The sequence below is a fragment of the Bombus terrestris genome, chromosome 15, assembly GCF_910591885.1.
Source record: "Bombus terrestris chromosome 15, iyBomTerr1.2, whole genome shotgun sequence".
Lineage (NCBI taxonomy): Eukaryota > Metazoa > Arthropoda > Insecta > Hymenoptera > Apidae > Bombus > Bombus terrestris.
The window spans coordinates 4,209,702-4,224,055 of record NC_063283.1 but is presented as its reverse complement, the minus strand read 5'-3'; the positions used below and the strand labels follow the sequence as shown (position 1 = coordinate 4,224,055).

The following is a 14,354-nucleotide window of genomic DNA, read 5'->3' as shown; positions in this document are numbered from 1 at the left end:
TTGAACAAATATGTAGTTTGCGCGAGTTCAAGTCGTGATATCAGGTCGAAAACTTCCAAGCTTCCAAGCCACTTCGATTAGGTATACGCAACAATGTTCTATTCCTGATATAATTCCTTTACTAGTTACTTCGTGTACACCCGCTTCCTGAATAGTGCTTTCCTCGAAAAGCGTTCGTGAAAACTTCATCTACATCGTCTACCTTTATATCGCGTTAGATGAATCTCGAATTCACAGAAAAACTATTAATCGTGCCTTTCCGTTATGTAAATATGCACCGTTTATTCGAAACAAAGGGTCTGCGCATATTGAATTACAACAGCCTAGGAATATAACTTTTAGATCGAATATAACTCCATCGACTCTGATATTCGATCAATTAACCCTGTTCAATGTATAGCGCAGAACGAGTCTGCTACTGAGGCAAAGACAAGGCTACAAGATGAAAGGGTACGGATGGACACGGAGTCGAGTGTATTAATGTTTTTTCAGAGATTCGCATCGGGAAGGTACTACTCCGCTTATTCGCTCCACCACGTTCGAAGCAGCCGAGAGAGTTCGTGCGAGCAAACCTACATTTAACGACGGGATATCGCCGCGGTGTGGATTGTCGTCAATTGTTGGACACCTCCTCGAAACCTTTCTAGCTTCCTCCTTGTCCTTCCATTCGTTACCATCGAAGCATCGTCCTCCCCGAGACAAATCCTAACCCAGTAATCGCCCGGAGACACTTGGTACAGAGATTATCGACGAAGGACTCTGTCACCATCCCATATAACATAGTCTCGGTATGTTGATTAGTGAATGGATTTATCGATCACTGACACGCACACACACATACATCACATCTGTTACACGTATACGAGCACTTGCACCAGTAGCACCGTATGCGACGACAGTGCACGTGTTTGGTATGCTTAGGTACACGTAGCACCTCCAATCTATGTACGTTTCGAGACATCTGTGCACCCCTGATTACGATTATCCCGAGTAGAAAGACATCACAAAGTTCTAACCCTTTTCCTCGGAAGATTCATGCCATACGTTTGAACAATTTTTGGCAAGAGAGTAGAAAAGCGCAACTGGCACGAGGACATTGACAAAAAATACAGAGATATTATTTAGAGTTTTTGTGCTTCCAGCGGAAATTGTGTTATGATGAAAAAATAAAAACGCAAAAAAAAAGATGCGGAGAGAAAATAGAAGAAATATCACATTACTCGCAAGGGAATAACATCTGGCTAGCGAACAATGATGGAGCGGCGTTCCTCCAATCGATGCAATGAATGTTGCGCAACTTCTCTGCCACAAAAATACGCGTACATAAATTTTCTATGCACCGAACATGCTTGGCCGCGGACGAAAGAAAGTCCAAATGGCCGATAGTTAATGCGACCCTCTGAAAGGACTGGCGTACCCTTCGCGCATGACGCGATTCATTTAATTTATCATCCAATTTGCAGCAAGCGTATTACTGTTCGCTGGCAGACAACGCGTAACAATTCGAAATCAATCACCTAATTCGCTTCAAGTCTCGCGATCGCAGCCGTTCATTTATCAATGCAGCTAAATTAAATTACCCGCACGATGTAATGTAATCGATCTGCCCGAAGTAATAGAGTAAGGACCGTCTCCTCCTTGGCTTGGAATTTGCCGTAGGATCGAACGTTTTTTCCATGATGGATCGAAAAGAAAATTCCGAGCTCGATGCGGTGCACATGTTCGATTAACGTGCAATTGCGTTACAGCGTGTAATCGGATCAAATGGAATGCTCGTATCGAGCATTACACCGAGAAATAAATAGCATTAACAAGAATTAGAATTGCCATTTTCGAATAAATCCAGTGATTTTAGTAATTCACCGACGAAAACTCAACGGATATATACTGAAACCTCCATTCAACGAAAATATATAAATAAACGTGATAGAATATAAACAAAATAAGCCAGGAAAACAGCCAAATGAAAATATGTATAAATAAACGATAAAACTGCAACAGCCTGCACGATCGATGGTATCCTCGATTTGAATGAGAAGCGTACGGAATATTTTAAAAAATCGTTTTTATATTTTTTGATGAATTTTACCTCGCGCCAGCTACTATAATGAAAACGATCAGTTCCTTCAAGCTGAGCCAATACATTACACTTGCAAACCACTTTGAAACTCGAACGCATCTATTCGCCGCATTAATCCTGTTTTCTGGGTGCAATCACGATCGCGTTTACGATTCATCTCCGCTACTTCATTTTGCGAGCGAACGTTCCCAGAGCTTCAAGCCACCCTTGTGAAATTCGCCCTTATCTTATTTCGTTAGACGCGGAGCACCAGCTTGCATACACCCATTCTCTCTCGAGATTTTACATACCTCCATAAAACGTCGACGAAACGCGGCACCGCGTGTTCCTGCGACTCGTCGAACTTTCCAGTTGGGAAACTTACAGCTACAGGTTGACCCTGTATTAGCTGCTGAGAACAAAAGTCGAAAGTCGAGTTTCACTTCTTTTTGTTATATTAGAATCAATAATCACCAAAAGCATACATACACGCAACAGCTTTCCAACATCTCTCGACTGTTTTACGTCCTCTTTAATCGCTCTGAACACTTCGTTATAAACGTAATAGAGGGAGCTAAAAAGATGACTAGTCAAAGAAATGCGGATCTGATTGGTCATTTCTGGTAGATTCGACACAATCGCAAAGATAATTATGATTATTGGCCGAAAATATCACGTGTGCGAGTAAAACAATATGTACAGCAACGCGTGACGATAAGCAATAGAGACCAGTGAGTACCCTAGTCATCTTTCCAGCTTTGTCTCCATTAGTTTATCACTTGTTGCGCAATATCTCAATTTAAATAATTATTCTTACTCCAATCACTTTAAATACGTATTACGATTACCGTCGATGGTAAGTGATAGCACGTGACGAACAAGCGACGTGCTGAAGAGGTTAAACTACTTTCAGAAAGGAACACGATCTAAACGAACGAGTTAATCCTGCTGACTAGTTTCCGAAAACATCGAAACCGATAGCCATCTAGTTCGGTTTAACCGCGAGATTGGCGCATCTCGGGTCAGTGAATTAGCCCAATTCCCTGGGAAACTTTACAATATGTCAGGCAAGCGTGACACGGCTGTGCCGTTTCTCATGAACGAGGATTCAAGGAATGTGTAACGGGTACGAACTGCAAATGTCGGCATGAAAGTCCCGAAAAGCAAGGGGACATGAATTACGAGCAGTGTCTGTCGCCGGAAGAGATATAAATGTCGGAAACGGGCGGAGCTGTCCATCCCTTGCCGGCCCACTCTATAACCCTAGAGATCGCCATTTTCCAAATAACAATTTAGAAAAAGAATAATAAATCACCGAGGCGATCTACGGATCCTCATCAATCGCTCGACGCCCGATTGCCCTGGACATCTTGTTCAACGTCGACTTTACGGCATGCCGTATTTTCGCGTCGATATCTTTCCTTTCGCGATTTTTATTGCCATCCCGGAGAGAAAAAAAGGAAACGAGGCGTCTCTACTGGGATTATCGCCATCGGCCAGCAAAGTTCGCTCGAAGCAACTTGCGACACAGAACATGGCAATTTAACGGAAACGAAAAATAGAATAACGCTTTGCTCGATTTTCAGATAGAAAAGGGATGATTTATTCCAATGGCCAAAAGGAGGTTTATCGTGTTGAACGTTGGTCAGTCACGGTGTCTACGCTGTGATACGATATAAATATATATACATATTTCGAGCGGAATTCACGATTGTAAATCGCTCGCGCGTATGTCCAGTTACGGTTATACATATACATATGTATATTGTATATAGTAACAGTAGTATTTGAACACTTTGCCTTAGGAAACTCTTATGTCCATATTGTGATATAGGAAATGTAAAATTACATTATCACTGTGATGTGGCACGAGTGTCACGATTATATTGGTCTTTGAAATTAATTTGAAAATTAGTCAAAGTTTTACTGTATATTAGTCAAAGTATAAATGTCTACCATAATACAAATTCAACGATGGCTAGGAAACCACGACTTGAAATTATTTCACGCGAACTCAATAGAAATAGAAAATCGAGAAAAGTTTAAATCTCAAGGTTCTCTCGTTCGGAATTAGACGATCCTAGCCTGACTACTCGTAACTACTCCAACTGCTACTGCTACTCTAATTAACGTGTCACGAAATTCTTCGACATCGATGTTTTTGTCCCTCTCCATTTCCCATCGATCGAACCTCGACGAATGGAAATCTCGCGCAAAAGTCACGGTCTAGATTGGAACATTTCGCACAAAGATCATATTTCGGTCATGTTGCTTCGATTGGCTAATTAAAACACATCTTTCCCGCATTTTAATTACGTTTCCCCATTATTCGCGATGAATTTTTCCCGTAACGCGTGTCGTAACGGGCGTCGGAATACGAGTAGAATTACCGACGCCAGAACGTTTGACTTTAATTAAATTCCTTTATTGTACCAGTTTAAATATCGACTTGCATACTTTTTCGAAAACTCTTGGTCAAACGTTTCGTGCTTCGACGGTCTCATGCTTGAATCATCGATCCGTCTGCGGATTAATTAACTAATTAATTAACTAATTAATTAATTAACTAATTTCTCTGAGACCGACACGATAGAGAAATAAAGACAAGATATGTACATTGACGAGACAGAACTCGGAGAACTCCTCGCGAGCTGATGTAGGCACGAAACGCGCTTTTAATCGAATTGCATTGTTCGGAAATAAGCACGAAGTCAACGACGACAACTTGGCTCGGTCGAGATTCGACGCGGCATTGTAATCACGAAAATGAACCGTCGAGAGGCGGCGAAAATTCGTGATGTCGCATTTTGTACGATTTAACACCTACAGACCAGGTTTTTGATTGTCTCTCTCTCGCTTTCGGCTATAAATTCAATCACGCGAAATCTCGATTTCTATTCGTGTGCTCGAAAGGGAAATGGACAGGATCATGTAACACCGTTAGCACTCCATTTGAAATAGCTTTTTTTTACACATTCCCAGCTCGTGTTCATATTTGTAAATTTTTCTCCTTTTTCCCCGTGTCACTATCCCTTCAGAATGAAAGAACAATCACAACAAACCCTGAGATTCGATATTCGTTAACTAAACGATTTAATAAACCAATTACCATCCATACGCCTTTCTCAAGTTCAGTAACGCGATTAATCGTGACCAACGTAAAAGGAAGCACAAAAACATCGAGCTTTATTGCCAGTTATACCGATAAAGTGCCCTAGCAGAGGAAAGTATCGTAAAAAAACACAGAAACGATCCCGCGACCGATTGTAACCAGATCTGGGTGGAAGTTGACCTAGATACTTTTAGTTTCGTTAAACCGCCAGGGGGATGAAAGACGGAACTATAAAACCCAGAGAAAAAGCTGAGAAGAAACAGGAAACCGATCCGGTCAGTCCTCCGGAGATTTCAAGGTTTGATAAGATAAACGAGGAAACTTTTACGTTGACACGCTAGTCACCCCTCGAGATCAAACGAATGAAACATCACTGCGAAGATGAATTTCTTGCGTCGCGCTGAGATTCCAATTATCCTCTCTTCGGTAGACAACTGCCAGCTCGACTGTTCTCAAGAAGCAGAATCTAAAAGCAACGGTGCACCTAATAAAATGAGTATCAAAGAAACTACTAACAAGTCATGGAGATCTTCAAATTCACACAAATTTTTCTCAGGATTTATAAATTCGCACAAATTTCCCTCAAAATCTTTAAGATTAATATACTATAACTAGAGAACACGATATTACATGTGAAGATAACAGGATGAAACATAATATGTACACCTTTGTCGATTTTGATTAAGATTTTGATGGATGACATTTTTGAAGAGAATGAAAAAATATATGGTTGCCTCTAAACCCAGAAAAGACAAATTTGATAACGTAGGATTGATGGAGAGCATAATGGATTTTAAAACTCGCTTTCTAAATAGTAGAAAAATAAAAGTCAATAGAAAACATGACTTATCGTGTTTTTTACATAATAAACTCAAGCGAATAACAAATTGGAATTAAAGACAAATATAAACGTTATGAGTATTTGTACATCAAGTACAATTCAATCAAAAAGTTGATATTTTTATAATATTCTCAATTCTACGAGAGAAGAACCTTTCTCTTTTCGCTGTCAAATTCTTAGTCCCTGCTATAACTGGGATGATCAAATGTGTTAAATTTAGACTGAAACAAGGAATTGTTTTTTTATTTACAAGCAGATTAAATGACTCACTTGTCGAATTACTCCAAAACTTTTGTTCTTTTATCAAAAGATTTCAATATGTGTATTTTTACATTTTTTACATTATGCAACGACTAGTCGTAAAAACGTCCTACAAATATTGGAATAATGAATATATTCCGATATTATTAATACAACAAATGTTCCAATAATCTGAAATACATTTCGTAAATCCGATATTTCTGCTGTGTCATGAATAAAATCTGTTTTATAGCAGCAAACACTCATAACGTTCGTTTTCCATTGTTTTTACTAAATGACGCAATTACAAACAATTCGTTATATTTGTCCTATGTTGTTCATTGCAACTAGCGCATGCAACATTTTTATAATATTCATCAAAAGGAAATATCGAGAGGCGACGAATTTATTACACAGCCATGAATTTAGCCAAGAAATTAATACCCATGAACAATAGTGTATATAGGCGAGGCGTAAAAGCTAACTGAATTTGTGGAAAATTGAGCGATTAATTCACTTAAAGACACCCCTATTGGGACAAAACCAGCGGTAAATTCAGCGCAATGTTTCATCCGCGAAATCTGCCTGCTAGTCGATACGGTATTTGCGGTGACAATTTTTCCACGGCCCACCGCTTCGGCTCGGGTATTGAGTTATTTGGTTTATGGGCACCAGAGCCATCGAAAATCGTTTCATTGTCATGTGCTGCTCTATCGAACCGCCTATTCGCGATTCATCCGAACTCTCTCCTCTCCGGACTCGACGCAAAGGCGCGACTACATTGAGCGTGAACGTGAACCGGAAACCTTTCTCCGTTGATCCGTTGTGACCTTTAAAAAAGAAACGAAGGCTGCTACATCCTCCATGGAAATCTATCGATTCGAGGACGATCGCGAGTTTCTCTCCGAGATTAAAACAGAACACTGTCCTGAAGCATCGAGCGACAAAAGAATAATCTGTTTTAAGAAGAACGATTCTTTTCGAATATCAAAGAGAAACTTGGCAGTGATAAATACGTTCTGTAGATAACGTTTCGTTCTTACGAGAATTGGATGCATTCCAAGAGGAAAAGTGAAGAGGAAAACGATCGATGCGTAAAAGCTGAGAAAGGTGGAAGTTCGAGTTTCATAAAAATACCGGATAAAGTTGTTCTCGACGCTCTTTTGAGCAAACAACGAGAAGAAAATTCGATCTGCCCTTTCTCCAGCATAGAAAACGAACACTTTTCTAATTCCAACGTAAAGGAAAGGCCATCTATGATACGGAGCATATATAAAAACCGATGAAGAGATAGAGCGTATAACTCGCCGATAAAACAAACACAACGGATTACGGAAAGCAGGCAATGCGGGCTTGTATGCATCAATAGCGTTCGCGAGTTACACGAACGATGCAAGATAATTCGTCCTAATGCACGAGAAGCATTAACCAGCACACTCGTTGCGCCATTGTTCGATTTCATTTTTTACTCTCTTCTAGAGTCCACTTTCCCCTGTTTCCTTCAACTGAAACATCCAGGCGACGGAAACGCGCATCCGAAACCGATTGACCTACATCCTCCTATCCTAAACCAGCTAATTTACAAGCTCTGTGTGGTATAAACAATATTCTCCATGATTTCTATGTAAGTCTCGTAGGTACTCTCAACCACTACAAACATACTTTACGGGCTAGCGTATTGTAAAGATCGGATTTAAAGGGAGAGGAACTGGATATTTCCCAGGCTTTAGCGGGCAGAGAAAATACGGCACCTTTTCTAATTTAACACCGGATTAAGGCTAACTCGATCACGATCCAATTCTACCTCTCAATTGTACATACGCGCACCGAGCACACGGTGAACGTATCTCTCAGCAACGACATATATTTTTTGAGAATATAATTGTTCTGATTACAGTACGTTTCCGGAGCAAATACCAGCGGGGAGGCGAGCCGCGTCAGCTACAGTAGCGTTAGTCAAAGCAGCGATGGTGGTGCTGGAACTATATTACCCAGCGGCGGGATGTGACGACACACGGGGGCCCGGTCAGGGCCTCGACGAGAACGCGCTATCCGTTTCCGAGACACGTGATTGTAGGTTCGCTTATGGATAGATTTTTTCATCATTTTGTCTCGGAAGTACTCGTTTCAAAAGTAGAATCAAGCCAAGAGACGAGGAAAACCAAGACGACCGTTCACCGGCCCCCGTGTGTGCTTCCGATAGGACAAACCATGGATCTCGTCGTGGATACGGATATAAGGATAAGCAACGTGTTTCCGTTCCTCCTTATCGTCGAGCTTCATCGGTGACGAAAAGTGGACCACGAAGAAGCGTGACGCCCGACCCGCAACAATTTCCTGTATAGAAAAAGCAACAGTAATCTCGTGTTTTGTACCTCCGGCGAAAGATCTGGTGAAAATTGAATTGCGGGGAAGGACAATACCCTATATCGAGTCAGATGGCTCGTTACCGTTCTTACGTTCGGATACCTCCGATACTTTGTAGCCTTTTAACGAACCTCCGTACACGGAATCGTAAATCGAGCAGCGGCGATGCGCTATTGATTACACGGCGAGTTTAGCGTATCTTTCCTCGATTCCTCGATTCCTCCATCTCAATGCACCAAGCAAATCGTATACCGTTTTATTTCGATACAATTAAATCCGTTATCGTTCCCTGGAGACCGTGAGCCGAATTTCGAGGAAGAAAATACACGATAATACACTTTGTTCCTGTGTGCGTTGCGCGTTTAGAAGACTGACGATTGAACGTTTGGAAACGTTTAACGTAATATGAGATTGATATACTTTGAATTTCCAGGGATCGGCGATCTCTCGTGTCGGTGCATTGACAGGCGACTGTATGAACGAAAAGTATGCACAAAGTTAAAATAACGAGGAACGAATATTACCGCTCGAAGCTGCCTGTCGATCAACAAAGAGAAAACAAAGGGAACACGTGAAAAAAACAGAATACTTGCGAAAAATTAACAGCGTTCCCTCGGAAAAAATTGTATTTTCCAGCGAAAATTCAATATGCGCGTACCTACTGTACCGCTCTTCCAGTTACGTTGATCGCTAAATACACATACTCGAATGGATTCGGTGTGGTAACCACTGTCTAGATTGAACGAAAGTTAATTTAAAGTTTCCTCGACCGACACAAGACTGGCAAAATCGAAAAGTATTTTCCTCGAATTGACGAACAAGATTCTGCGAAACTAAACTGATACCAAGGCCAATGTAACTTAATCGATAAATAAAATAACAAAGTTATAGTGTGGTTAATGTTTTAAAAAAGCACGATTTCAAATTCACAAACGTAAAAGTAAAAATAAATCTGTTAAATAACTTGATTCAGTTGGAGATTAATCGATCGAATTAAGCTCTGTATACATATTGTTAATTTAAATACTCCGAAGTAGTTTACACCATTCGTAAAACCTATTCAACGTAATACATCGTATCGGACAATCTTTATTCGATAGATAGATACCTCTACTTTCACTGGCGAATATTTTTCCAGAGCGATTATTTATTTTACAAGGATTATCTTAACATAGGCATTTGTTGTTGTACATAAAACGATTATCGTGCAATTGTAAATATTAGAACATTGTGAAATCAACTTATGTGAAACGTATATAATATATGAGAAACTGTAACAATGCGTGTATCGGTAGGAATATATACAAACGTTTTCTCGGATAAAAAATATATTCAATATTAATTCAATAATCCTATCTCACTAAAGAAAAAAAAAAAAAAAACTACGAAGAAAATCAGATCGAACATTCGCTATTCACGAAAAGTTATGTCATCTGCTTGTTTTAGCTGTGACATATTAACTCTTTGCATGTAAAACTAAAAATCTCAATATTGTACGATACAATAGAAGAAAGAAAAGATTAAAAAAGTATTAATATTAAAATAAACAAATGTTTTACCTCGGATTTCAAACCAACGAAAACTAGTCTAGTCTTGTACCATCCAATAGTGATTATGCTGTTTTCTTGTAAATCCATTAAGTTCCGTTTTCGAAGCAACATTTTATATTATACTTATTTTCATTTATAAACTATCAAAATCACGGTATAAGAACATCTGCTAACATAATCCCTTTCGTTCTAGAAAATTCGTTCGCACGAAGAAAATAGCGCGTAATTGGTTGGCGTCTTAACAAGTCTAGTCATTGTACGTACTGTACTGTAAGTTCGTTGAAGCTCGAAGATTCAATAATAAAAAAAAAAAAAAAAAAAAAGATGAAACAAATAATCAGAAAAGAAAATCGTAAATCCCGCTCTAAAAGTGTTTTTCACAGCCTTGAATAGAGGGCGCTTTGTATATACTAGAAATTTGAGCGTCAAATTCAAACGCTATTCGTAACTTTCTACTTGTAAAACTCACGTCATTGATTCAAGCATATACATACTCTTGCTGTGTTAAAAATGCATGAAATAATAGCAAATTCTTAATTAATCCGTAATACTTTCATTGGAAAACACTGTTTTCACAAAGTATTTCTATATGTACACGCAACTTTTGTTATTCAGAAACTGGATGCTACGTTTAATAATACACTATAAAAACTTGCATTTCACAAACTGTTATCAAATCATCATACATATACGCGTGAACGAAGAGATTGAACGAATGCGAATGCGTATGCATTACGCATTATATTTTATAGACTAGAAATTCCCTGGCCTGTACACATAATATAGAAAATGTGATGAATCGTTGTCATATTTAATTCTTAAGAAATAGATAACGTGCATACTCGAAAAGTATCAGTTCATATACAAGAGTCACATTATCAAGACCACTTAAGTACCTTCGAAAAAGATGTGTCTATCAATATGCTGTCCTTTATAATAAAATGGAAATGAAAAAGATATTATTCTCTTTTTACCTACCCTTTATCATGAATTAATAAAATAAATGATGAACAACAGGATACATGTACATTCATCGTAGTTAACAAATTTATTTATTTCATATATTTAATTTTATGTTATAGAAACATACTCTCTTTATATTTTATCACAACAATATGTCTGACACATACTAAACTACAAAATTCATACGTTGTATGATGCATGAAAAAGATATAATATAAAATACATTCCTGTCCTTTTAAAGATATTGGGAAGCTCTGGATGATATATAAATACTAGGAAAGATATTGCAAATACGATTAACACGTAATTATATTCTCGTTATAATTTATAATTACTTTTATTATTTAAAATAAACATTTCGTCGTGTTTTCATCATACCTATTAACCATGGTTGCAATTACATTGCATTAAAATGTACTATTATGAATATAATTTATAAGTCCCTAAGATCATTAATGATCTTGTTCTTTTCTCTTTGGTGCATATCTCAGTTGCTTTTGCTTAAAATACAACAGAATTTGTCGAAAAATGCATGACAAGAAAACAACTATTACAAGTGTTAGAAAATAAATTCACCATCTAATGTAACCTTTGTACTCTTCAATTATGCTGAATCTTTTAATAGTTTCATATCCTAGAATTATTGAAAAACTAAAACAAGCAGATTGCACAAGACGCGCGGAAAGTCCCTTTGTGAACATTTGCAATCTTTCTTCCACCCATAAAACTTTGAACGTAGTAAACATACTATCTAATCTTTGTACTTGTAACCTTGCCCGTACAATATCTAAAGGATTTGTAATAATTGTTGTGGTAAATCCTCCTAATGTACCAGCAAGAGCTTGAATAAACAAGTGAGAGACCCACTCTGGGAACAATCTTATAAGCTCATCTATTGACAAAAATGAAAAAGGTTATTATCTAAATTCAATTTATTTTTCACGCTATCATTTTAAAGAAATTACCCTGGTATGATGTATATAATCCCCACCAAAGAGCACTATTGGGAACATAAGCGCACAATGATGCAACATATCCTCTATAAAAACCTCTATAGCCATCTCTCTGATAAATTAACCTGATAATATCTGTCGAAATTTGAGTCCGGGATTTTCCTGGCTCAAGAATTAAACCCAATGGATTTATACCCATCTGTAAATGACATGTGAAAGATAAAAAATAAAATAAATGGATATTAATACTTTTATCCTCACATTTACCTGATCTATATATCTTCCATGTTTATTATAATTGATCCCCAGAACCATTAAGTGTTGACTTAGAACATCAAACGGAACTACTATTGTCTGTCCTACCAAACTAGCAGCTCCACCGGCAATTAATGCTTTTACTCGTGAGTCTATATTACCTATAACATTATTCTGTCCAAGTATATGACGCATTCCTTCGTAAGTAGATACATAAAATACACCAGATACAGTTTGTATAGAACTTATCCAAAATCCTCTATATAGACCACCTATACCTTCCACCTTGTAAATCTTTCTGCAAGCATCTAGCATTCCTGGAAGATGTTGATATTTAATACTTTACCATTTTAATTAAATTGTATTTAAAAATTTACCATTGTACATGTTGTTATGTTTCTGAACTTGTAAGCGGGTTTTAATTACTGTTAAGGGATATAGACAGCAGCGCACAGAAAATGATGAGAGCATGCTCAATGGGAAAAATTTTGTCTTATCCATCATATCCCATTCGATGGTACGTATGAAATGTGGTGTTTCTACTGCAGACATCTTGTAATTTTATGACACTATTAAATCCACTATAATTATAACACTTATGCAGTAAGGATTGTGGGTGCCTCTGTTTAATTTGATGCTGCATATCTCATTGATATTTTTTGGGAATTAATACCCAAATCATTTACAAAACTGATAAGAGAAAAATGTTTATGTAAGTTAATTTCTTCTATTTTATGCTTCTAAAATTATTTAGCATTACGAAAAAATAACCTTCCAAGAAACTTTGTCGCACGAGGTAGTAATAGGACAAACGCACTTCAAATTTGTCAGAACTGTTTCATATACTATCACATATTTATTATATATCCAATTTGTCATACTATATAGAGAACAGAGATAATTCATTTAAATAAAGTCTCTAGTTAATTTTATAATGAACTACAACCACAATGCAACAATAACATTATGAATATATTTGAATAAATACTTCACTGCCAGAGTCACAATTCAAAAGTCATTGCCAAAAAAAATAAGTATAAAAATTATCAATCGACGAAGGTTTAGAAAATCATACACTGTTATAACTTACAGAGATGCAATACTTGTTATAATAATGGAACTCTTCCAGTGGTCATAACATCATTAATAGCTATATTACAATAGAAATAATCTTCCACAGTATCATGAATTTATCCTAACCAAATTCATTCTTATATTATGCAATGCGTAGAACCATTTTAGTTCCAATCAGTAACTTATAATCATTGGTTTAAGTAAAAAGTTAAACGTACGAGATAAAGAAGAGTTTATGAAAATCTGATAGTGTGATCTAAATTTTCTTATGATTCATGATTCTGCGCATGTGTAAAAATATTCGCATAGCAAGTAGCGGAATCCATGAGTGAGCTTGTGAAACATTATCGTATCAAGACCAAAAAATCACCGGGAGATGCCGCTCGTGGTATCTTTAAATTGCAGCATTGACTAAAATACATATGTAGAGGTTTATTAAAGCAAAAGATAGATTTGACATTATACAAATATATGTACTATATATGTAGACTTCGCGTCTCACTTTCTGAGATACGTATCCGAATTTGCTACAACAAACATAAAAATTACATTCAACTCAATCATCGAACGCAATGAAACCACTAACTAGAAAAGCTCTTCATTGATTAAACGTATAAGCTAAGCAGCATGAGAGCACGAGAGCACCTAATGAATTCTTTAGTAACTCATTGGAGAAAATTACATTAGCTATAGTTGGAATTAAAATTAAATTTTACCATAAAGTGATAAAGAATATAGAGGCGATAATATTATAAAATTGCAACACGAATGACGTCTATAATTTGATACTTCAATAAACTTATACTTGTTCAAGAAACTTTTTAAATTTTTGAGCATGATATGTATTTCATTCAAACAACTTCTATGTTTACAAAGAAAACAATTATGCTTATACAGAGATCAAAGAAACTACTTGATAAATTTTTTATTTACATAATAC

The 14,354-nt window shown here is 37.2% G+C and overlaps 2 protein-coding genes across 7 annotated transcripts in view; one reads left to right on the top strand and one right to left on the bottom strand.

Moving 5' to 3' along the window:
* The window catches only part of LOC100650702 (dopamine receptor 2), an 81,268-nt gene extending 70,776 nt beyond the window's left edge, over positions 1 to 10,492 (top strand). For 3 of the 4 annotated variants that reach the window (XM_012316882.3, XM_048412736.1, XM_048412737.1), the window contains one exon: positions 8,150 to 10,492. In XM_012316882.3, coding sequence (XP_012172272.1) covers positions 8,150 to 8,260 — 111 coding nt within the window. In that variant the 3' untranslated portion in view covers positions 8,261 to 10,492. Of the gene's footprint in view, positions 1 to 492; positions 789 to 8,149 lie in introns of all 4 variants that reach the window. The other variant, XR_002308484.2, reaches the window with a different exon arrangement.
* Positions 10,493 to 11,423: 931 nt separating this feature from the next.
* Positions 11,424 to 13,692, bottom strand: LOC100650418 (solute carrier family 25 member 44). Of its 3 annotated transcripts, XM_003401084.4 has the most exons (6): positions 13,431 to 13,692; positions 13,112 to 13,220; positions 12,718 to 13,030; positions 12,353 to 12,657; positions 12,098 to 12,284; positions 11,424 to 12,024 (listed from the first exon to the last, which is right to left on the bottom strand). In XM_003401084.4, the coding sequence occupies exons 3-6, from the start codon at positions 12,890 to 12,892 to the stop codon at positions 11,705 to 11,707; spliced, it is 987 nt and encodes a 328-aa protein (XP_003401132.2). In that variant the 5' UTR covers positions 12,893 to 13,030; positions 13,112 to 13,220; positions 13,431 to 13,692; the 3' UTR covers positions 11,424 to 11,704. The 3 variants fall into 3 exon arrangements, with proteins under 3 accessions (XP_003401132.2, XP_048268695.1, XP_003401131.2); XM_048412738.1 differs by having other exon boundaries at positions 13,112 to 13,692; XM_003401083.4 differs by lacking the exon at positions 13,112 to 13,220.
* Between the last annotated feature and the right edge of the window lie 662 nt (positions 13,693 to 14,354).

Coding starts and splice junctions, on each gene's coding strand:
- LOC100650418 (XM_048412738.1), bottom strand. CDS start 12,892: ATGTCTGCAGTAGAAACACCACATTTCATACGTACCATCGAATGGGAT. Junction 12,658..12,717: donor ACATAACAACATGTACAATG/GTAAATTTTTAA, acceptor AACATCTTCCAG/GAATGCTAGATGCTTGCAGA. Junction 12,025..12,097: donor ATTATATACATCATACCAGG/GTAATTTCTTTA, acceptor TTTTGTCAATAG/ATGAGCTTATAAGATTGTTC.